We start from the raw sequence: 25716 nt of genomic DNA on the forward strand, positions 1-25716 counted from the left end.
ACACCCATTAGCAGGTTCTGTTGTGTGCTGGGAAGTGTTCAACCCAGACTTTTTGGCCCTAGAAATGCTTACGGGTAGCCCTGAAGTTGCACCACTTAGAAATGCTACAGTGATTCCTGGAGAACTGAAAACTGCCCCTTAGCTCCCTTTTGAGCTAACATCACAAATGGCATCTGCTGTTTGGAATGAGCTGGTGAGTTGTATCTCTCTCTTGCAGCTGTCTACAAACGCCTATCATCCCATCATAACGAATTTGACCAAAGAGAGAGGCAACTTCCACTCCTCTGACATCCTGCTGGAATACCTGGAGAATGTCTCATTCAGCTTGCCCAATAAATCCTTGTCAGAAAATACTGCTCTAAGCCTGACAGAGGTAAACTTCTAAATTCTGTGTCTGGATCCAGATAACATTCAAATTTCCCCAGCAGGTGGAATATGGAATGCAGCTATGAAAGTTTTTGCAGATTGCAGAATCTACGTATGAAGTAAGCAGCAGCAGTTTTAGAGAATAGCAGACAGTGAGCCAACAACCAGAGAAAATAGTCCATTAGTTCTTGGGGATGTGTATTTAATGCTTAAGTTTTATAGATATTTGGAACAATGACTAGACATTAAAGATTTAGTTAAACAGCAAATAGAAAAATAGAAAATAATTTCTAATTAATTTTTTCAGCTGTGTGCTCAATGCATGTCATACATAGTGTAGGGCATTTTCCATGGTCTGAACTGATGACAAGGGGCCCGTTTTGCTAACATAAAGTTAAGCCTTCTGTAATATGATGGGCAGCTAATTCCCTGATTTCAGCAGGGTAAAATACTATTATAGTAACCGTCAGCTCTGGCCTCACCAGGGATTGTTTCTTTAAGCCTGTGGGTAACACCAGGGTGACAAGGATTATTTACTTGGACCAACAGTACAAATAAATGCCTCTGAAAACACACAGCTGGCATTTGACAGTTTCTGTTAAAGGTTTAACAAAATGTAAAGCTTGGCCTCTGTGAATCACGACTTAATGCAGAGCAAAAATCATTCTAAAAATCTCTTATCTGTTCCCTTTGTTTTGCTGAAAATTTTGTGTGGGCTCTAATTTGAAAACAGCACACCATCCTGTCAGATGTCACACCTGCCGCCCACATCATTTCAGTTGTGATCTGACTGCTCAATCACACTATCTGTTGCTTTGTGAGTTGTGAAAGTAATGTGCAGACAGAAAAGCGGGAGATGATTATCGTTAGCAAATCTGTTTTGGGAAATCAACATCAGAGTTCTGTTCATACACACAGACTGTGTCACTTGTCTGACTGATAGGCTCTGTATTGTCTGAAGTTAATTCCCTGAAAGACAAGCACCAAGCATGCATGCTATTTTCAGTAAGGGTATCTCTCTACTGGTTGTCATATACCTCACAGCACAAGAAAATCTGATGTAAGTGATATGCAATAAGCTGTCTGATTACTGACATAATGTATTGCTTCTGACAAATCTTACTCACGTTTTCTGTTATAATTCTGTTCTGCCTAGCAGTTCCAGTCCTCCTGCTTTCCCTCCTCTTCTAGCAGTCTAATACATCCTTTTTGTGTTAATTCTGAAGTGCTGCTGAGTCTTGGGAAGAGATGCTTCCTGAAAGCTCTCAGCAGTCAGGGCTGGGTCTTGGCTTTAAGATAAACTCTATGCATGCCACACTCAGTGTTTCAGGGAGGCAGCACAGAGCTTGCAGTTGCTAGAAGTAAAAGGTTATAGAAAAGCTCTGGTACTGCCCTGTGTTTCACTGCTTATAAAAATGTGCTCATAAAACACTCTGGTGCTGCTTTCTTCTGTGTTTCTCAATGAGACTTTTATATTCAGTCAATGCTTTTAAGGTACGTGAAAGAGATGTTTAAGCAGGAATGTGATTTTTCTTTTGATTTTTTTGGTCATTTTTGTTGCTCCCTATTTCCTCCGTGCATTTATTATCTCTGTTAGCAAGACTCCTTAGGACAGAGTCTGTATCATGAACAGTGCTCATCATGATGCATCTTGACCTCAAAAACAAAAGTGAAAAAGTTAAGCAGGAAATAATCAAATTTAGCAGCTGATGGAGCCCAAATTTATATGCAGTGCTGATGAAATATGTAATCATAGATGAAAACGCATTCTAATGTCGTGTGAGTTTAGACAAACTAGGAAAATAAATTCTTTCCCCTAAGATCCGTTGTTGTCACATTAGATGTAATTATTGTACTCTGTGAGCTTCGTAGCGGTGATACTTCTAATAAATAAGCCATTAATTTAAAATACTACATAAAACATGATGGGAATGCTTGCAGTGGGGATGAACCTGGCTAGAATGAAAAACAAAGTTTGTAATCTTAAAATAAACCAAAGGAAATCCAAGAAATCTGCCTTGTGTGCCTGCCAGGAGGTGTACCAGATGAAAAACAAAATTACATTGTTTCACTCTTTCAGGCATTTTTAAAAGTTATTGAAGACTTTCTGCTATTACCCAACTGGCCTGAAATACCTGAGGTAAGAGAAGTGAGCTTTGATTTCTTGGTTAATTCAGATGTGTGATTTAGAGTAGACAGTAAAGAATTTGGTTGCCTCTATTCCTGCTACATCTAGCAGGATGACTTATTTGGTCTTATGCCATTTGCGTATTTGAAATAAAGATCCCCCTACAAAACAATTGAAAAATAGATGTGGTTTTTAAGGCTAAAGTAGGTAAATTTTATATGTATGTTTCCACACATTTCCGGATGAAAGAAACAAGCTAAACCTGTATTTATAAAATAACAAACATTGTCAATGAAGTCAGCATTTAACCTCTCTTGCCCCAAAGTTAGCTTTTTATTTTTGAGCCTTTCACTTTTGTAATTAGTGCGTTTATATTTTTTTGTAGTTTGACTTTTCTCAGAACACATGAGGGATGTAGCAGCACTTACTTAATTCAGTGGAGTGAAACTTTGACAGAGCTATCATCTGACATAGGAAAGGCAACCTGCATCAGTGATCTTTCTCTTCTGGTCACCCATCTGAATTTGAATGCAGAAAAATACTTTCCCAGGCATTTCCTGAGATTTTTTATTTGAATCTTAAGGGAACGCAAATTTCATAACAGAAAGCTTTTAAAATGGGTGAGGAGGACAACTACTAATGTAAATCAGGGTGTTACTGAATCCTAAGGCACTTTTAAGAAAGACACATAGATATCTAATGGATTTAAGTTATTAGCTTAAAATCCTAGATTCCTAGATTGCCTTTTGTGTAAGGAAATATCAAATCAAGTAGATTTATTCCACATTAAAACATGTGTTCACTCTGATGACTGTTTTCTGGGAGACATGTAAACACTTCCCATGTAGTTTTGTACTGGGGAATGTTCCAGTATAGATGAAAGAAGAGCTGGTTTACGGTGTGTTTAAAATCATGTCCCAATGAGTGTCTGATCCAAGTCTTTAAATACTGCCAAAATAATCTGTTCTGTTCTTGATGTCATTTTTCTGAATCCTGAATATAACTGACAAATGCTGATAGGAGCAAAGAGTCCTTTAGAGATGCTCCATAAAACATAGTATTTTACGAGATCAGGCTCTGTGTGACATCACTTTAAATAACATTTCATCCACTCTATGTGGAAAATGTTATGGAGAAAATCACATGATTTTTTGGACAGACAAACAATGACTTACACAGGAATTTATCATGGCACCTTGGCATTTTGTGCCGTGAACTTCAATTTTTCTTGTTGTAGAGCCTTATCTTTCTTCTTCTCTCAGACTGCTCACATATTTGGAAGCTTAATTCAAACTATTGACAGTGTGATGGTGCATATGACATGCAATCTGGAAGAAAACTCGATGTCTCTAACTGTTGAGGGTACATCATCCATAGCAGGTAGGATTTAACAGAGCTGTTCTCTCTGTTGGGCCTGTCAGGGTGTCCTGAATGCTTCTGTGCATGCAGCCCCTCTACTTTGCTAACACTTAAGAGGAAATCAGAACAAATTATTCTCTCTTTTGAATTCCATTTCAGCTGCAGAAAGTTCAGAAGTAATCATCTCTAACTGCACTTGAAGTTCTTGAGTTTATCTGGGGAATGATTTCATATACGAACCCAAAAGAACTCTACGAAAGACTTAGCACAGCACAGACTATACTAGTAGGCAATTAAAGTACTGCCCACAGCTTTTATTCAGTGCTCGCAACTTGCAACTGTACAGATACTAGAAAACTTCAATTTGGGGAGAGGAGTCTAGTTTAAACCTTTCAGGAGAGTGCTTTCTTTTACCACTGTTTTGCATCCTCAACCTAATTTCATCTGCTACAGGTAGCAAAGGTAATTGATCTGTTCCAGCATTTTTATTCTACTTCATTGAGACTCACTTGAGCAGTCACTAGTACCATCAATCACTGCACACACACTCCCTAAGTTGTCTTGGACACTGGAATTCTCAATGAAAGTGTTCTGAAATTACACTTTCAAATGTCAGTGGAAAGGGAAGATAGTGCTATCAATCTGCTTTTCAAGCATGGGTGAAGTGATCCACCATATACTAGCACCCTGTGTACTGCCTTTCCTCTCATAAAGAATTTGGGTAGAAAAGGCAATTTTCTTTGCAAGGAATTTATTCTACTTTCTGCAAACATATGGAATTTTAGAGTCAAGATTTGCAATAGCTGCTAGAAAAGCAAAGCTACATACTCATGAAGTTTGTAATAAAGGCAATTGATTCTGTCATTATTTTTGTTTGGATTCTCACACAGACTACACTTTGGCCAAAATGCATTCCAAGACTCTGAATTTGTCCCATTATCGCTTTCCATCTCGAGGACAGAGTTACATTTCTATTCCCAGTGAAGCTTTTCAAGAAAGAGGTAAGAAAAAATTAAAGGGAGAGCAGGAGTATGGAAATATTCAAGAATAATTCTGCTTGAAAACAGTTTTCTGTTTGCCCTACTTTTACAAATGACCAATTGATCATACCAGTTCTAAATCAACAACAGCTCTTCTGTCACAATAATGAATGACCAACGTGGTAGAATTTTTCATCTTACTTGAATAATATTCCTATTACTTGAATTCAACTTGAATAACACAGCTAGACTGCAGAGAAGACAGCTATTAATGATGATGTCTTTTTATGTGAGAAAAGCCTTCATTTCTTAAATTATTTTTATTCATCCAAACTAATTATTTTTAAGAAATTTCAGGTTACCAGATCCCTCATTACTTGTATTTCCATGCAAAATCTGTTTTAACATTTTTAATGAAATTTATCTATAAAATGACAGAGCTAAGCAACAGCATATCCAGAAACAGATTAAAGATGTGAACAACAGTCAAGGCAATGGGGCAGAACTAAGAAATTCATGCATGTGCTAAAATTTTAGCTTATCTCAAAAGATGAGAAGATGGCAAAAATCTGAAATTTCAGTCAAAATTTAAAAATAAAAATGTTTTAACCTAATTCTGTGATGTAATCAAGAACTGAAGAAATCTGCTTACAAAAGTATCTACCTGGATCCTTAAGTCTTTGAAAATCCAGCCTATGTACCCTAACCCCCCATCCACAGAACTGACACACACACACAGACTTTTCCTTGGTCGTGTCTCTTGAAAAAAGCCTGGTTCCTTATTCACACAATGCAAAGTCAGCTGCAGATACTCTGCAGGGGTGTTTTGCAGCCAAAACTCACTTCTGAACAAGTTCAGCCTTATGCTGAACGACACAATCCAAAGAATTAACCTAAACATTTATTGCTCCGCCTCAAGCATTTCACGTTATAAATCCTTGGAACCCAGCAAAAGGGATAATAAAGGGCACTTATAAAATACACATCTCTCTCTCCTCTCAGATGCTGAAGAACCCATAAATACTTGGAATGCAGACAGTGAACAGGCAGTTGAAGCAGAAACCAGTTGCCTGTGCTCAAGTTTTGTAAACTGCTAATGTTAATGTACGTAGAGGTTAAACAGCCTTGAAGTTACTGTAGCTACCATTGAGATGTTGACTACATAAGCCATGCAGCCATTCTGGTGACACGTAGGAGTTTTACAAGGACAAACGAGTACTTAACAACTTACTCATTTTGGAAGTACAGCTGCATAGGGCAAGCCTGCTTCTATTTCAATACCTAATTTCTACTTCTTCACTTATTTTAAAAAATACTGAGAATTCAATAATGAGAATTGTTACAGAAGCCAAAGATCGTAATAAAGTTTTAATTCTAGGAGAGAAAAGTCTCTTGCTTACATCTGTTGCCTCTTTCCTTTTCACAGCTTGGATTACCATTGTCGGCATGTTTTACCATAACATGCACTACTTCTTTCATAGTATCAACCCTATGGATACCAAGTAAGTACCTAAGACCTCTCATGCTGTAACAGCTTGTTTATTACCTTTACAGCAGTCGTATCTTTATCGACTGTAAATAAATTATGAGCCTTGATCCTGATTCTGCAATATTGACGACATGTAGTCATTAACTAGGGTCAGATTAAATCTTAAGTTAGATGCTTTATTTTATGCCATAATAAAATAGATTCCCATGGCAACGTTTGTCTTTCCTTGTCTTCCCTTTCTGTTCATCAGATCTGCTATTAGAATTTCATAACTTTAATCTGTCTTATAAAAGGCAAATTACATCTTTTCTCCTGACACATATAAAGATAAAGTTTGCACTTTAATGAAACAAGTAAGAAAACAACATCCCTCCATAGATAAAATCTGAATCCTGGAAACCTGTAAGATAATTTTACAACTGGAGACCAGGCAATGCTTAAAAGACCTTCTGTTTTATATGCTGCACCAATGAAATCGTTAGCAGATAAGATAAAGTAAATGGAGACCCATATACTTCTCAGTCTGAGAGATCCCCACAGAATTTTGCGAGGCCATGCATGTAAATCATTACACTTTTCTTTTAAGATAGTATGACTGTATGTTTTCAATTGATCTACACTAACGTACCTAGATTAGGTCACACTTTCTGTCTTTTCCATACTGTGGCTTTCATCATATTATGTATGACAACAGAAGGAAGGAAGAAGCATCTCAGCTGTCATTTATTTTAGGGATTACTTTCCTTTCTTTACATACAGCTACATGGAAGGTCATGATCGCGGGAAATCATTTGTGATATCCTGGGTAAAGGTTCCTGGTTTATGACCAGACTGATCACACTGAGATAATGACATGACTACTACTAAACAGCATTTTAAAATCATGTAGTAAATTGCATTGTTGCTTTCCCTGCTCTCTTAAAAAAAGGGCACTTAGCAGGTGGCTGTGAAGGATCTGCGTCATTAGTGTGCAATAATTCTTACTGACATGAAGAAATAGGGGCTGCTCACTCTAGTTACTGGGATAAGAATTAATGTCTTATAGTGATTTTTCTTCCTGATCAGAACTAAGAATTGATGCTTGGGGTTGTGCTAAATGAGATTTGTTTTATTTGATCTTGCTGAGGAACTGAATGAAGTTACTTTAATATCAGACATTTTTCTTCTTTCCACAAAGAAAAACAAGAAAACATTGCAAAAAGGTGGCAGATATAAGATAGTTTTTAATGTGTCTTTCAAATACAGCTCTTTCTAGTAGTATGCCTTGTTTGGATACCCAAGCTGATGGTTAATTCACCTTGGCTCTAATTTTTCGTTGTAATTAATGTTCATTCATATGCTGAAGAGTTGAATGACAGAAAATATTTTACAGCTGCACACTCTTTTTTACTGATAGTGTAAAAAATTTTACACTGCAGCTGAATAGATTTTAGTTATTCCTAAATGCACAGAAATGTGAAAGTCAAAAGTTATAGCTGAAGGCCTGAAGGCAGAAATTAATGCTCTTACCATGTACTGCAGAACTATACAGTTCAGGAAAAAAAACAAGTCACCTGGGCTAATCAGATGTTTAGTCAGGCCTTCCTCTGTTGTACTCTGTCCCCAGCTGCTCTCTAACAAATGTTACTGGAAATAGTCATTGTTTTCAAAGTAAAACTATAAATTGTTTCTAAATATATGCATAACATTTGTAATGTATTCATTGCATACAATGCCAGTGTATGCTTCAGACTAGTATGCATGTTTAATTATTCAATTATTCTCTTTGCACGAGTGTTTCTTTGCTTGGTTTATTTTTATACTCCTTACTTCACTGCAGTCTCCCTAATGATCTCTCCCACTCTCTCAACAACCCTTTGGTTGAGGCAGTTTGTTGGGAAAGTGGGTGCTTGGATAATTCACTACTGTGACATTATTCCAAGAGGTGCTTCACACAGGAGCAACATTTCCCAGGCCGAGTTGAAAGAGGTCAATACTAGCATGAACTAAAAAGGCTTTCTTTTCCTACTTATCTAATATATTTCTTTCTTCTTAAGGATTGCTGAAGCTGCTGCTTACAAAGGCTATATGATCTCAGCAGCCAGTTATCTCATCTCTATCAAAGTAGATCCTCCTCCCAAGTTGTCCCACAACCTGTCAGGATCTCCTCTTATAACCATCCAGCTCACCCACGTACTGGTAAGTAAAATGGAAACTCTCAGTTTAGGCTATCCTGAGGGCTGTTCAAAGCTTCAGTGTCTGTGATGATTTCTTGGTTTCTTGTAACTTCTCTGGGCAATTTAAGTAGCAGTTCGGATGGCATTTGTGACTACAATATTATATTTTTCCAGTCATTACACATAAATGACTTCTGTTTCCATCACAGCAAAAGGCTGCATGTGCTGAAAAAGACTATGAAGTGAGAAGTATAGTTTTAGGACTTTCTACATACTTTGTTCTATGGTTATGCTTGTGCAATTTGCAACAGAGTGAATGACTGCTTTCACACTGGAGCTGTCAGAAAATGTTTTATTCATGGTTTCTGCTTTTGATTTTTCTCTACACTAATATAATGTTCTCATGAATGATCCAAGAGATACAACCCTTCTGAATATGATGAGCAGAGCACCTCTTGATTGGGAAGGGAGCAGATTCAACTCTGATCTAGCACCTGTCCTTTCTACAGAAGAGAACTCTTATTCTGAATTTGACAAACATCAAGACAAACTGTATTCAAACTGATTGATTTCAGTAGGCCATGCAAAATTCACTCAATTAATGTATTCTAATAAGAAACTAGAGGAATAGCTGGTCTTGCTCAATCTTAGAGAAAAAGACTTTTTTGTCTCATCAGTGGAAGTGGAGAACAGTAGTTTAAATTCTGAGGTGGTGGCACCTCATGTTATTTCTGTTAGGCTTAGTGCAAATCTGGAGGAGATGGGGAAAAAGAACTGAGGAAAAAACTTCAGACATAGAAATGAAAAGTGTTGTTAGCTGATGTTTTCCAAGCTGAGGACTCTCCAGAATGTCCCTGGTGGTCTCAAAGAGGTGGAACTGGTCAGTGGGACTCTGGTTGTATTATGTGAAGATCATTTATAAAGTGCACTTAGATTTATTTATCCAGGTACCTCCTCATGCTTTTAGTGCTGTGATTTACCAGCAGATCATCAAATATTACTGTGTTTTTTCTTTATGTCTGTTCTCTGTGAAGATTACTGGGATCCTTGAATGCAGACAGAAATGTCACATTTCTCATTACAGCACACTGCACAGTAGTATTTTTAAACCATCTATTTTTACTTTAAAAAAAAAAAAAAGAAAAGAAAACAAAAAAGAAAAGCATCCCAATTGTCTCCATAGGTTTTTTGTTTGCTTGTTTTTGCCTTAGGTTCCAAAGATAATTCCTTATTATAGGTTAAGAGCAAACAGATGAGCACATGATCATTTGGTTTGGGTGGGGTTTGATTTAGACTACATTTGAACACTAAGTATAGCACAAGCTGGGAGGCTGGGGGAGAGTAATGTCATCAATCTAGCATAAGACCTGCTACTTTGTGCTCCAAAATCCTGCCAAATAACAGCAACAGGTTAAAACCTTCGGCCTCGGACCAAAAAACTTACAGTCTGCAATATAAGCTGCAATTGCTCTTACGTTTTCTTAATCTGTAATAGCAGATTTAATTTAAAGATAACTATTATTAATACCCTATTCAGCGTTAGAAATAATATGCTGCTGGCTTTTATGTCCAATTAACTGCTACCACCCAATTACTTGTCAAAAATTTAAGAGGTACAGTGAAGTTCTGCTCTAGAACGGTATACACATTGGACTTGCTAGGAATCCTGCTTGCCTAAAACACCTATGGCTTTGGGAGTATAATTTATGTCTTGCTTTTAATTATCAGGTATGCTTAAAATCCAGAAATGGATGAATAGATTGATGTAAGATGACAGTGGGCCTGTTCTCTTGCACTGCTGTAGATTTTAAATGTCTCCAGTGAAGTACATGGAGTACTTCTAAACAGTTTAAATTCAGGCATCTTGTGAACTTACATACTTAAATTTTCTTAAGTAATTTATGTAAGTAAATTTAATTGAACTTATTCAAGTAGATTGTGAAATGACAGGATGTCTCTGAAGCCTTTTATACTATAGCAGCACAAGTCCCTTCTATCATGGTTCCACTCTGGTCTCACCCATTTCCATACGCTTGTTGATGAAGTAAAAGTAGAATTTAAATTCAAAAGGAATGCTGGCTGCAATTTCACTGTGTTAAAATATGTACATTCTTTTAAAAACAGTCAAACCATTTATAGAAATTTATGATCAAATATAGCTGTTAAACCAAGAACAAGAAATCCAGCTTAAAAACGTGTTTCAAGCACTAAAATATTTCTTACTTTTCAAATAGTAATGGTTATAACACTTAATAAGGATACCAATAACATCCTTCAGCTGTGTTAGTTTCACTTAGTATTCTCTCTTTAACAGAGAGGAAAGCAGAATAATAAAAACACAAAGGAGAAAATAACAAATCCAAACAAATAGCTTTCCCTATGAAAATTTAAGCTTGATGCTAACTTCCTTCAATTGAACTGATTCAGATATTGCCACCCCGGTGGAGCCCATGGGACTGCAGAAACAGAAAAATGTGAGAAATGAAAAGAGAATGTTTTGTTTTCTTGCAATGATTGTAGCAGTGCTTGGCACAGCTCAGTAAGACTTTCATTCTTTTTCCAGTGAGTGTAGGAAGAAGGCCAATCAATGAGCAACAGAAAGCCAAAGGCAGTGAAATGAAACACGTCTGCTCTAGGAAATAGTTTTAAGAAGATGTCCGTGAGCTGAGTATTGACGTTTGATTCAAGATTTCAGAGAGCATTTATAATTCCACAGACTAATTTGCTTGTTAAATCTTCCAGTAGGCCAGAATTCTCCAGGTCTCTCTGAAATTGCCTGCATCCTACATGTAGCTTTTAGAAGTTGGTGGCTTACACTGAGATCATTAAATCTCTCTGGTTTTGAAACACGAAGTAAAGTAAACTGATATTAGTAGCCATTTAGATAAGGATGTAGTGAATATATATGTGACATGTTAATTCCTCTTTTTGTAGACAGCATCAGTGGGGTGGTGATCACTAAGTATGAAGAACTGGTGGGTGGCCAGCCTGGGAGGCAGGCTGGAGGCTCAGTGTAGTGCCTAGCTAAACCAGAGCTGTGGGGAGGAAAGGATAAGTCACCTCATGGTTAACAAATATGCTGTTACTGCCGTGCATACAAAGTCCTGCTCCTTGGTGCCCTTCTTCAGTGAAACCTTTTGGGGTTTTCCTGTAAATCCTATCTCATATTCTGTTACGAGACTTCCTTAACTCTCCAGAGCCAGGAACCACACGACAATGTCAGTGTTATTACTGTAAGTGTTGCCTGCGTGCCTGGGAAGTGTTCTCTTGGGACACTCCTTTGCAGATGGAAAAGCACAGGGAAAAGTTCAACCTCTTCTCCTGACTGTTCCCATCATAAAGTCAGGCTGAAAGTCCTCTTGCCGATCACCGAGATTGAGAAAAGGTTAAGGAGTATTTTCATTGAGCTCTTAATGAGGTGATGAGATTGAGCTGCCTCTAAATGTACCCAGACAGGATCCTTCTCCCTGTTGCCTTTTGTCTGGCCAGCAGCATGCAATGTCCCAGCGTTTGTTTAACATTACTGATAGGAAAATAAAATGAGAGAAGAACAAGTTCCAATCTGTACACAAATATTAGTGCTACCATGAGAGAGACAAATCAATGTGGAGTCAATTTATTTTTATGGCAAGTTAAGTGTTGACTAATTTATGTATTGATTATGGAAAAACAATGGTTTTTGCTCACATCTGAAGAATAAAGGCATAATTTTTGACTGGGTAGATTTTGCTAGAAAAATTTGAATACAATATAACTAAAAGTGTGGCTCATACAGGGTATTTCACAATTAAACATAAAGGAAAAAACAATAAAAGCTTTTAATTTAAAAATCAATACACAGTTCAGTACTTTCTTACATAAGTTAAATCTTTGCTACAATGAGTACAGAAAATCAATTGAATTCAAATGAGAAATGAACATCGTTACAGCTAATTTTCTTGTTCCAAGGCAACCTTAAAATAGCAATAGTCATTATGGTGATATACGACATCTCTAAACAATACAGCAATACTTCTGTATTGTTAATGTTATTAACAGAAACATCCTAGGAGTCATTTTCTCGTAAGAATCCATTCTGAAATGTACAACGGCGCAGTAATAAAAAACGCATCTTTTCATTAAGCACATTTACAATTGCCTGCTGTAATAATGAGGATTGCGTTGCAGTGAGTTATAACCCACAGAAAGTTTATTTTCTGTGTTAAAGCTGACTTTAGTGCTTGGAGATGCAGCACTCCACAGGTGTTATCACTCATTTGTCATGAGTTGCCCTCAATACTTGTAAATGAGTCCTTACCCTTTGAGGGGGATATTGTGACAAGTGAGGGCACCACGAAGTAGTGGAATGCTTTTGGAAGTGTACAAGTAAAGTTTGCTTTCAATTCTAAGTTCAGTTTCTGATTTTCATTCCTCAGTACTTGGATAGTTTTATATATCAACTTCTATTTACAATTAAAATCTGCACTATTACCTCTTACCTAAGGAAATGGTCTCTGGTGATTGGAACCAAGTGTTATCAACCTACAGCAAAACACAACTGCTTTTTCTATTTCAAATTTCTGCTTGGAAGTGACACTGCATGAGCAGTCAAAGATCAGTCCATTGCAAGCAATGAACTCTGAAAAATCTTGCTGTCTTGTAAACCCAGTACTGAATTCCCCAGTCATTCTATTTAACAGAGCTGTGGCATAGTGAGCTACTTTGATTGAACATTTGTAACTGGAGGAGAAGAGAAAAATTCAGGGTTTATATCTGATGTGATCAAATCTGGTCCAATGAGGCAGAGTTCTCTCCCAGCCTCTCTCACAATTTTTAAATTCAATTTAGTTTCCCCTGTTTAAGTTCCTCATCATTGACTACATCCTCAGAGCAGCCTTGCATGCAGTGAAGGCTTACTGCAGGAATTCCATACAGTTGTGCCGCATTGAATGAACTGTCAGGATTCCTGATGTACAACAGTGTTTCTTTGCACAATGTTAATACAGGTATATATATGTATATATTTAAAACATTATGGAAAAAAGTTATAGTGGATCAACTCATATGTTGATAACTTTAGTGTTTAAAGTTATGAACAAAAAGGATAACAGTGTCCCACTACCCCCTTTCCTGCACTGTGAGCAAGCATCCCGTGACATCTGCCTTGATGAGGTTAAACTGATGCAGAGTGGCAGAAGTGGACTGCAGCATTTGAAATTCAGAAAGCCCCCATTTGCACTAAAAATAATACTTTTCCTAAAAAAAAAATTTATAAAAGGTCAGAAATATCTTGATCAGCTAATTGAGGATTTCAAATTCACTAAAGTCAGGTATTTTGAAAGAGTATTCTTTCAAAACAGTTTTTTAAAGATAATATATTAAATAGAAAATAGAGAAGAAAAAAAATAGAAGAAAATAGAAAGGAGAAATCAAGTTTGAAGAGTCAAAACAAAGGTAAGTTTCAGATGGTTTGTCTGGTGATGGCACGGTAGCCACTGTTTTTCAAAGTAGAGAAATCTACTCCTACTGGTTACATTTTGAATAATTCATATAAAAACAATTTAAAAAAAAGTACTTTTGGGATCTTTCGGTCCCACCACCTTAACCCTAGGCAGATTCAATTCAGTCTGTCTTCCTGGTCAATGTGATTAGACTCCAGGTAATTATAGTGGAGTGTTTCCTGAAGGGAAGTTTAAGAAAGGAAGTTCTTTCTATTTTTCTTGTTTTGTTACAGGCTGATCCATCACGTTATAGCATTACATTGTGTATTGTCTGTGTTCACCCTGAAGTCTTGTGCATATTGGCAAGTTTTTAGGATCTAGATTTATACAAGGAAGTCACTTGCTATTTCATTTTTTTTTTACTGTGTTCTCACACATGGCAAAAAATTAACTCACTGAAAAGACCACATCCCTAACTGCTGTGAATTACTCATAAGCCAGTTTTCCATCTTATTTCTTGTGTGTATCTGAGAGAGAGAATTGCCACAGCACCGCCTGTTGCACAGGACAAACACAAGATGTTAAAACGTGCTTAGGTGTGCATTTGGGGGGAAACAATAAATATATGAACAGTTCTGGAAGTGCAAAACTGCCAGAACATACATAAAGGAAATGAGAAGCTGAAAGTTTGTGGGGAAAATAACCTGTTTGGAAATTATACATGGCCTTAGGCTCTGCTTTCATTTCCTCAGCACGAGGATGAAAAGGAGCACATGGCTCAGGGGAAGAGAAAGGTTCAAGTTTTGTGAGGTGCAAGTCTGATTCAAGATCAGACTGGAAGCAGTCCTGCTCTCCCAAATCGAGCTGACCCTGCCTCAGCACGGTGCTCAGACGAGGTGATCCCTAGATGTCTCTCAGCCTAAACGATTTCCTAGTTCTGTAATTCCATATTCCCTCTGTCTTCGCTGTGGCAAAACACCAGCAAATCTCAGCAGACAGAAAAGAACATTTCTGTCTGATTCTACCTGGATCCAGGATCTGAGCACAGGCTGTTCTGTCAGTTGTTGTCTTGGTTACTGGCTGAGTTGTTGAAGTGGTAACCGCTCTATCATTTTTTACGGTCAGAGTTTAGATAAGTAGATGGAATTTCCAAATTCTTTACACTGTGCCAAATTATTGCTACACCAGCAAGAGCATCTTTGAAAAATGCCTATTTCCAGGTGACCTTTGGGCTTAATGGAGTGCAATTCATTGAGGCAGCAATGAGTTAGCATTAGGTCCTCCTTAGTTCTGACTCCAGATGTTTAGCTCCCCTCCATCCGAGGCAGCAGTATCCCTAAGTCCATGTGCTGCTAAGTGACACCACCAACCAAATACAATCCCTCTATTTTCCACAAAATACAAATAGAAAGTTTGGCTTAGAAAGCAGTGTTAATTTTAGTTTAGGAATGTCAGAGGAGTCATACTTGAAAGAAATCTGTGGATGGCAGTTTTCTGGTTTTGCTTTTTTCTCCTCCCATCACCACTTGTTACATTAGAAATTCTAACTCCACTCCCCATGCTTCACAACAGAGAAGTAGATAATGATGTTAACAGCTAGTAATAGGAACTTGGAGTTGTTTTTTTTTTCAGCAGGCAACGTGTGGCTGTTAAGGAGGGATTTTCCCTTTTTAAAAAATAAAAAATAGAGCCTTTCCCAACTTAAGAAGCTAACACAAGCTGGATCAGCAACAAGATTCCTATCAGAATGGGCCAGCCAAGAGGATCTGCATTTCAGTGACTCATGCTGAAGCTAGCTGTGCATACCTTCCTCCTCTGCAGTGACTCACAATAAATTTCAGTAATCTTGATCTGTTCAAGCTATCACTTAATAACTAACATACGCTTGCAAGGAAAAAGTGCACGTTAGACCAAGGCAAGGCTTATATCATAATATTTTCAGCATGACAACCAGAGCATCACAGTTTAGGTGAGACAGCAAAAACTTGCAGTGTGTTTTACAGGGATTAATCATGTTATCTGGATCAAGCACACTGCTGAGTGCTGTGCTGAAGTTGTGTTTTACAGGGTGCTGATAAATGAGAGAGTGAAGAGAAAGCAATAAACAGAAAAATCCCATGAACAAATAAAATGAAATAGAAATCCAATCATTTGCAGTAAGTAAATCTTGGAGTAATTTTAAAGTCTAATTCAGAATATTAACCTTTTTAAAAAATAAAATTTAAACTAAAAAAAAAAAAGGGAGGCACAATGCCATCATCATAGAATTAGACTACTGCTTTTATTTGCACGTTGCACTGTTGGAAGAATTTACTGAGCTGGGATGACAAGATGTAAGTTGGCAGATAATATACGGATTTGGGATGGAAATAATCCCTAGATGCATAGTTGTTTATTATCTAGATATAAATATTTAGTCGCTAACTTTTAGTTCAGTGTAAGTCACTGTGTCCAATATTTGCATTCATGCTCAATGCAGAGCTGTGAAATATTTAATCCTGTAGAGTATGACTCAGTCTGTTTGCTCTGTGTGAGAATGAAATAACATGGTACTTCCAAAAGCTTGGAGATGTTACTGTGAGCCACCTGCAGACCTCCACTCTGTACAAACAGGAGGAAGGATGGAGGTTGCAGAAATGCGTAGTGCTTTTTCTCCATGAATTGGAGAAATTGTTGTGACATGCAATATTGGTGTGAAAAGCATCTGTAAGATCTGACATTTCTGCAGGGCAGCCATGCATGATGGACACTTTCCTTCACTTTTCTGTGGCTATAAATTGGTGAATGTGTGAGCTAAATCCTCAAGATTTCTAATTAATAAGGTAACAAATGAAACAATATCTTATAGCACTTAAGAACTGGACTCGTTCATGGTACAGTATGTGAATTATGCTGCTTTTTGGCAACAGTTTTTATGATGGACTTTATATTAGTCTAAGGATGTTTTAAATAATTTCAATAGTTACAATGTTAGAAGAACTGCTGCCTGTATTTTTCATTCCTTGTTTCTTTGTGCAGTAACAATTTATATCAAATAGTTATTCTTTGAATGGCCAGCAAAAATTAAAAAAAATAAAATAAAATAGAGAAAGCATCAGACACACCAGGGAATTTGGTTTTCCTGAGCAATGTTTTCAGCAGCACTGACAAAAATCTTTCTGGTTTTCACTCGTTATTAGGGATGGCAATTTTACCCTCAACAAGTTGTGAAATTTCAGATTTAGAAGGAATCCCCTTTTTTCATTTCCCTCAAACCTAGAAATAATTTGTGGATGGTAGATTAATGGTAATAGTTGAGTTGTGATTCATACAGAACTTTCCCCCTAGACGTATGTCAATATTAAATTAATGAAATTAATCAGAACTGTTGTTATATTGTGACGATCTATTCTCTAGTCTGACAGTCTTGTTTTTTCTTGCTCAAGCTGGAGAGAAAACTTGATTATAAAACCTGACTAAACATTTAGTGGGGCCACAGTCTTGTGTAGATTCAAGCAGCAGGAGCTCACAGAAGTTAATACAAGGATGTCAGTTGGTACACAGTGCAGGAATGTCTGATAGGGAAGACCTCAGGCATGGTCACATTGGCTCTCAAGGCATTATTGTAAAGCCACTGCACTTCCAAAACTGACTAAAATACATAAAAATGTGACTACTGTGAATCCGTTTAATGCCACCAGTAAGTTTGCAACGGTTGTGGCAGACTGGCACAAATGAGCTTTGACACTTAAAATTAAACCTTGAGCTGAAGTTTGATGACTGGCAGAGGAGGTGAAAAAGTTCCCTTTCTTGGTCCTGTCTGTGCAGCACTGAGTCCTCCTAAACTGTCGCTAAGGAGATGTGACAGCTTCACACATTCCTCATTAGCAAAGCAGTTGGGCTCTATGTAAATCCCTTCAAGGAAATATTTCTACTGAAATATTTCTTTTGAAATATTTGCCTTGAAAATCCGCCAAGAATTAAACTGTTAGAAGGGGTAAAAGAGGTGTGGGTGAAGGAAAAAAGTCACCCAGGGAATAAGTTAATGTAGCAAAAGAAAGCATGGCACAAACACCACTTCTGTTTCAGAGAGGCATTACTTTGCTCTTGGGAAAAGTTGGCAGTGTGATACAAACAGGCAAAAATTCAGCATTCTCTGCGGGACTGAGTCCTCTTGCAAAAAGGCCGAGTGCTGTCAACTCCTGTTCTCTTCAGAGCTCAGCATCTCATAAGGTTAGTTTAGCTCTTGATCTTTCAGGTCAAAGCTTTTGCTAAGTGAGGTTCAGTTAGATGCTCAAGGCCCATTTATTGTGGAATTTGCAGCCAAACTGGCAGGAGCATTGAAGATGCTTACTGATACAGGCTGCATTCATACAGAGCAGCAAGGAGGTGCTTCTCTGTGCAGCCACCCACCTTGCACGTGCATGTGTCTGCTTGGAGTCATCACACAAGTGTGTCAGCCACAGCATCAAGCAAAGGCCTGTGCTGGACAACGAAATTCCCACCCTTAAATCCTAACTAGAGGTATGTCACGTGTCTAGCAGGGAATTTTCTGCTTTCTTTTCTGTAGCAGATTTTTCTTTGTTAGCATTAAAATGTACAGGAATGAAGAGTAGCATGGAAACGGGCAGCTGGCAAAGGTGAAATGTGAAGCTGCATGCAAACCATTTGCTGCAGAAGTCCCACACGATCCTTTGTAGGCAGCATGGAAGGTACCAACTCCTTGTAAATGTGATATTAAGTCTGACTATTTATTGTAAGGAATGTGAGACCCTGCTCCTCTAATATCCTTGGATTAAGTGATGCCACGTCATGTATTTCTCAGCTAACCACGCAAACATCAAACATATCCTGCAAAGCTGAGGGAAGAATGGAAACAGTTTCAGTAAGTTTTATAAAATGAATTAAGGGGATTAGTGCTTTATTCTTGTGGTAAAGTCTGTACTCCAGAGAATAAAAGAGCAACTTCAGTATACAGTATATTTCTTTACTGTATATGCCTATTCTTTTTCCTGCACAGTCTGCAGACTGTTGATTAGATTTTTACTTCCTTCAAATTCACTTTAATGTTTTGTGTATTTCAGAACTTGATTTACATATTTTAAGTCATTCTTTCACTTTCTCTTGGGGAAAGTTAGAGCTCAGTAAACACAGTAATAATAATAAAGTGGCTATAAATATTCTTCCACCTAAGCAAAAAAAAAAATCACTTAATGTTTATTCCCTGTAACTATCAACTAGCCAGAAGAAAATACATGTACAGGCAAGAATATTTAGCAGAACAGCAAATTTTAAGTGGTTTCTAAAGACTTTTCCTGGAAGGCAGACTTCAAAAAGCCAAATGTTTAACTGTGACTTTTGACTTAAAATTATGCTCTTTCTGCATAGAAATTATAATCCATGACTTCAGGGATTGTCACAGCTAATGGTGTCTTGAATTCTGCATGTTGCTGAAGTGCTCAGAATAGATATATATTCTAAACGTCTCTACAATCAAAGAGCAAAAAACTCAGCCAAATTCTGAATATAAAAAGGAGTTACTTGCTACTTTGGAAGTCCATAAAATATCCTGAATTCATTCTTATTCCATGCTGTCATCGTGCCATCTTAGTCCTGGAGACTCCTTATTGTCTCTGAGAAAATCTAACAAGATTTTGTCCTTTGATGTGGAAAAGGTTTTATTTACATAATAGTCTTAACCAATGCATAAATATGTTTTTAAAGCAGAGATAAAAACAGCAGCACCCAAATTTACCTAAACTTGATGGGACGTTTTCAAGTTACAGAGTAAGCAGAAATACTGAATCTTGCTTTTCTTGCTAGGTGTGGTGCTTTATCTTTACTTGCACGATTCCTGCTTGTTTGAAGGTGAGATAGGGAGATCTGTTTGTTTTAATGATTACAATTTGGAGTATGTGCTGATAAGAAGTTGCCACATTTTGGGTTTTCTGTAGTGCACCATATTTAAGCTAGTGAACGCATATAGAAAGATAGAGGAAAAAAATCAGAAGAAAAAGGTACTTAAGCCTATAAAAATCCTTTATTTTCCCCATACTTTTTAGCATGTCTGCACCAAATCGTAAGTTTTGATTGCACCACAAATGTGACTTTTTAGCCCAGAGCTACAGAACCCTGAAATACAGAATGTGTCTTAAAGTCACTGATGGATTACTGGCAGGGCTGGAGATTCCAAACTAATGGAAAATGATGACACTCCCTGCATTCTGATTGATTGTTTTACTTCAAGCTGCAGTTTGTCTGACAAAATTCTTTGTGCCATCGCTTCATGGTACTGATTTTCTAAACAGGAGATAAAGATGTATCAGGCCCCTGTAGTTTGTATAAGACACAAGATCCTCAGTCCTGTGCTGCTTTAGTTATACAACTCTCAATGCATAGGATTGGATATTGCTTATTTTTTCTCAAAGTAAAGGACCAGTAGGGGACCCGATTGAGCCAATACTCTCCTTTTCACTGGGCATAAATTGCATTTGTGTCACCTGTGCACTGTATATGTCTGCCTGCACCTCTTGGCTTCCTGCAAAGGTGAAAAAAGCTGCCCCATGCAAAATGCCCTCCCCCCGCATTGCTACCACTGGTACAGAACAGCTTCAGTGGGACAGCTCTAGCATGATTGGCACAGGAATGTGAGGGACACTACAGATATCAATATTTCCCATTTAGTACAATATATATGCTCTCTCTGTCATGGAATATCTGCTGATTTAAGAAAGTATAGGCTTAAAAAATACATAACTTCAGAGCTTTTGGAGAAAAAAGATTGTGCAGATGGAATACAAGACCTGATGAGAATCTAAGTGTCTTGTATTTTAAGATCTAAGTACTTACATATATTTGTGTATATTCAGTTGAATTTACCCCAGTAAAGCAAAGTAATTACTGCAAGTTTGGTAGTTTTTGATTAAAAGCTATGTTAATTTTTTTACTTTCATTTATTGGCAGCAAGACAAATGTGACCTCAACACTGAATGCTGCCACAGTTGTACTACAATTAGTATGTGATGTAAGAGCTCTCTGCTCCACACCTCACTGCCTTCTGGTTAATATCCATCACTCCTGAGGAGGAATACGCTGCCTGACACTGAGGATGAAGGCCACAAAGGGAGGTAGTTGCCCATGCAGATTTCAGAGCAGAGGAATGGTTCTGGATGCTATCCCAGCTGGCCTCTGTGCAGATCGGTAATTTATACCCCGGTAATAATATGTTGTAGTGCCAGTAACTTTTTATAACACTCATAAAATTCCTTATTCTTGTGGGGATGCATTCCTCCAGAGTGGGCAGTAAAATGATCACTTTCAGATGTCAGTGTGGATTTTTACATTGAAATCTTGCCAACCATATATTAAGGTGACCAGATTTTCTAGGTGCCAAGTCAAGGAGAAGTAATTTGGGGAGATAGAAAGAGGAGGAATGCAGATCACACCTGGGATATCACATAAACTTTCAGGCCAGCCAGGAGTCCTCCCCTGCTTCTCCTATCTACCACCTACTCATCTACCATATCTTGAAAGTCAGATGCTAAATGACCATATCTAATGATCCCCACAACCTGATATTTTATTTGTAGTCACTTTTGTTTATAATTTAATCCTGGCAGCCCATTCCTGCAGTAGAATCTGTGCAAGTATTTTCCGAGGTTCATTCTGCAGTGCTCATGCCAACTACAAAAACTCCAGACTTGAAGAAAATGTTAGCAATGAGGCAGTGCCTTCCAGTGCTGCTGTTCCTGGTGGTGCCAGGCCAGGCTGGGGAAGGAATGCACTTGCTGAAATCTCCTGTTGGCATGACCTGATATGGGTTTTTGCAGTGTAGAAGTTGTATGAGTATTAGGTCCTTCCAATCAGATTTTCAAAACCTGAGTTGCTTGGGATGAGTCTATAAAACAAAGCACTTTTCACTGTAATATAATCCTGCCCTTCTTAACAGATTTTTTTGACCACCCAGTATGGCTAGAAAGTCAGATTCATAGGTGATGTGTTGAAATTGCAGACAGATTGGGCTTAAACATCTGGGAAAAAAAGAACAAGATCCCAAGATAATCAGTGAATTTTAAGCAATCAGCCATTCCTTATTGTTCACTGTTTTTCCACCCGTTAGAAGCATAACGACAGATCCTCTCGAAGGTACAAAGGATTTTAAGATTTCCAGTGTTTCAGACATTGCAGGATGTTTCCAGGATGCGAGCTCTCAGGAGGCTCTTGGTTGAATGTGGGACATGGATACAAAAATTTAAGTTTTTTTCAATTAGGTTAGGAAGGATAAAGGAGGGCAGTGCTTAATACAAAGCTGGGAAAATGCTAGGGATCATGCAGCCCAAATATGATGTGGAAGCATTAGTCATAATGCTGCCATTCTTATTTAGTCTCTTAGGGCATATGAAACCTTTAAATTTCCAAATGGAGACTACAGCTTCTATTGCTTCCTTCCTTGTCATCTTCATTTTTTCTCCTTCAGGTCTGAAGGAAAAACAATAAGGGCAAGTCTTCTCAGCCTGTTTACAATTTGGCCAAGTTCTGCCTTTCCCAGCCCTTGCCATCAAACAGACTTCTTAGCTTGCTTTGCGAAAGAAACCCTAACTATGCCTTCTTTTGCAGAAGGACGCTCTGGCTGGCAGTAATGCCTAACTCTCACACAGGCACTTCACCCTTTTGATAAAATTGGCTCTGTTCCAATCAATCTCTCATCTTATTGATCTTTTATTACTATTATTTATTTTTATATTCTTAATCATGTGAAAGAATTAGCAGATTTGTGTAATGTACAGATCTACCTACACCAGCCTGCATGTAGGAAGACATCCATCATGTTCCCTCTTACTATAGGCCAAAACCCTTAAATCTGGACTAAGGTCCAGGAACTGAAGAAACCAGTTTTGTGATGAAAGTGTTGGTGGCCTGGTGCAAGGAAAGAATTGGAAATATCTCCAAATGAAGATATCAGTTTTTCAGTCGGCCATCTATTTGCTTGTGGCAGAACAGAATGCAATCTGTTTAGTGCATTAAAGCTCCTGTTCCCAAGGCACCTCATTCATTTGTTTATGAGGCAGAAGCACATCTGTGGAACTATACTGGCCCCTAGATAGCATGATTTCATCGAGAGTGGTGGAGAAAGGCCAAATGGGCGCTCTTGTTTTGCAGTCAGTGGGACTTTTCTCCTGCAGATCAGTGAATTCAGCTCTCTCTCGTAGGGTATAGGTTAGGTCTTTAAGGAATCTCATGGAATACTTATCTTGTTTGACACAACCAACCACTTTCAATTACATGTGCACCTGCTGTTTAAAACAGCAAAAAAAATAGACTTTAAATGAAAAGATTAGAAGTTACTCAGGAAAGCAGTAGCCTGTCACATACATCGGGAGTTTGGGTTTGTTTCTTTTTTGTGCTCCTTTACATTTCTCTGTGCACTAAGATGCTGTTTTCTTGTTTGTTTTGTTTGGGTTTTTTTGGATGGTTACTGTCTTTGCAAATTCTAAAGAGCTTAAGAGTGTTCATTTGGAGCACTTCTTTAGACAAATTGTTTGCTCATGATGAAGTAATTAGCTATTCTAGAAATGCACAGACGCTATTGAGAATGCTTCCATAAATACCTTTGCACTGATGATATATTTTGTCTTTCCTGAGTTTTTACTCAGTGTACAAACAACTTCATTATTTGTCACTTCTGTTTCCCACATTGCCAGGTGTGGACGTAGTGATAAATAAGGCAAAAAATGCGCTTATACACATTTCATTACTGTCTGCTCTCTGTAGGAGTCCTCTGTAACTGTGAAGAACACATGTAAAATATAGTAGCCTGATGTGAGCAGATGCTCCATCTGTTTTGTTCAGGCTTAAATGATAGCATGTAGAATAAGATTTTCAGAAATATGTTATATTGACGTAACTGTGGTCATAATTTGTTCTGTGCTAACAAATATATAACAGAACTCTCTCTTTGGTGGAAAGCAGAAAAATAAGACCATGCCTCTGCCCTCGATAACAGAAGGTTTCTGCTTCTGTTCCTCCTTTTGTTAAAAAACAAAAGAACTAGGGAAATGTCTGAGGCTGGTTACTAGGGAATGGCACGGCCCAAGAAAGCAGTTCTGTCACTGCAGCACCTCACTGTCAGGAAAGTTAAGAGGTACTTCATGAAACAATTTAAGCAAGCTCCTGAAGTGATGCTTCTCTAGTCTGAACTAAGATTAGGTTGCTCAGCTTAGAAGATAATTTTAAAAGCAGTTTTTTTTATTTGTATGTTTCATTTTAGTTTTCCTTTTCAAAAGAATAGTGGAACTGCATCAGTGCTGCTATGACAATCTCCAAAACTTTTCCTGCTCCCCACTCTCGTTACCAACATGCTGACACGGTCGATTAAATTTAGTAGATGTCTTCTTAGGTTAACACTGAGTACTCTTTGTAGGTTTCTGACATCTGTGTTTTGTTCCGTTTTTCTGGGAGTTATGACAGATTCAACTGAAATTTTTATTGAAACAGACATTTTAGATCAGTGTACTGTGGCACTGTTACCTCCTTCTCATCGACCATGACACAGCACGTATGTGGTTTGATATGTATGTTCCAATAGACAAAGCCACATACATCAACTCTTTATTTTGCTGCTATGTATGTCTGTAGTGATCTTTGATTTTCCTTAATAGGTCTATGAAATCAAAATTCAAATTTCTGTACTGCATACCAGGATCTAGTCTCTGTATCAAGAATGGTAAATGTCTAATCTAACTTGATTCTTGAATTAGAAAGCAAAACATAGAAACAGTATCCTATACATACTTTTTAAGGATGAGAAGATAAATATTGAAAGTCTGTTCATAATTTTATGTAGGAGATATGCCAAATTTAGACTGAGTCTTACTAGAATGTTTTCCCAGAACAATACTAAGCCTCTTTTTAGCCTGACATAAATTTGACACCTGATTTCATGCTAACAAGATGACATTCCCTACATGGAATAAAAATCGAATGAACTGTGCTTGTCTTACAGCCTTCTTTGGGTATAGCAGAATTTTATACAGAGGGATAAAGAAGCAATTCACTGTGGGAGGATTCTTCAGGAACATTTAAGCAGGCAAGACAGTTTAGGAGAAGCAGGATGATGTAATCAATCCCTGCTGTCCAGACAGGACTGGGTTGATTAAGTAACAGATGGATCAATGTATTCAATGCCATCTGTATAAAATTTCTAGTTAGATGGGACTGAAGAAATAATAGAATGGAAAATAAAACCTAGTAAAGTACAGCAATTGTACAAGACCAAATATGCATAATAAAGAGAAATGTACATAGAGGTCAGCACTTGGACACACTTCCAGTGATCTGTACTCATGTTCCCCTCTGGGGTTTGCAGGCATCAACAGCTTTAATTGTATTCACCTTCCTGTACTCTCTTAACAACCTAAAACTCGTATATATGCCTTCCTTTGTAGGTAAGTGGACATTTAATGTCATCCCAGAATATTGAGAAGCACAATCCCAAAATTGACAAGCATGTCTAAGGTGATCTTAGGCATCAAAAGGAAGACTTAAATTTGCTGTTTACCAGTTGCATAAAGAAAGGGGTGAAAATCGGGTGGGTGCTTGAACTGAGCAGTAAAAAATTCAGGACTTTATGAAAAGAAGTGACTGCAGCAGAGCAGACAGATGAGGAAAATGGGGCAAGCTGAAAGCTGAGGAGAAACTAGTCACTATGGAAGGTACACTAAACAGGCTTTTGAAGAAGGTGACCTACTCGATCAGGTGAGAGTGGAGCATAACTCCAGAAGCTTAGTTCAGAAATCAATAGCTGGTGAGAAATCTCATGTAGAAAATATTGTGGTCCTGT

The 25716-nt window shown here is 37.8% G+C and overlaps 2 protein-coding genes across 6 annotated transcripts in view; one reads left to right on the forward strand and one right to left on the reverse strand.

The window, feature by feature from the left end:
- The window catches only part of RIMBP2 (RIMS binding protein 2), a 403010-nt gene that overhangs the window by 171687 nt on the left and 205607 nt on the right, over window positions 1–25716 (reverse strand). The window lies entirely within an intron of this gene.
- The window catches only part of ADGRD1 (adhesion G protein-coupled receptor D1), a 123767-nt gene that overhangs the window by 19313 nt on the left and 78738 nt on the right, over window positions 1–25716 (forward strand). For all 5 annotated transcript variants that reach the window (XM_052691408.1, XM_052691404.1, XM_052691407.1 and 2 more), the window contains 6 exons: window positions 218–373; window positions 2447–2506; window positions 3757–3874; window positions 4744–4854; window positions 6260–6335; window positions 8359–8500. In XM_052691408.1, coding sequence (XP_052547368.1) covers window positions 218–373; window positions 2447–2506; window positions 3757–3874; window positions 4744–4854; window positions 6260–6335; window positions 8359–8500 — 663 coding nt within the window. The remainder of the gene's footprint in view (window positions 1–217; window positions 374–2446; window positions 2507–3756; window positions 3875–4743; window positions 4855–6259; window positions 6336–8358; window positions 8501–25716) is intronic.

This window comes from Tympanuchus pallidicinctus, unplaced genomic scaffold (genome assembly GCF_026119805.1).
Source record: "Tympanuchus pallidicinctus isolate F22 unplaced genomic scaffold, pur_lepc_1.0 scaffold28, whole genome shotgun sequence".
Classification (NCBI taxonomy): Eukaryota; Metazoa; Chordata; class Aves; order Galliformes; family Phasianidae; genus Tympanuchus; species Tympanuchus pallidicinctus.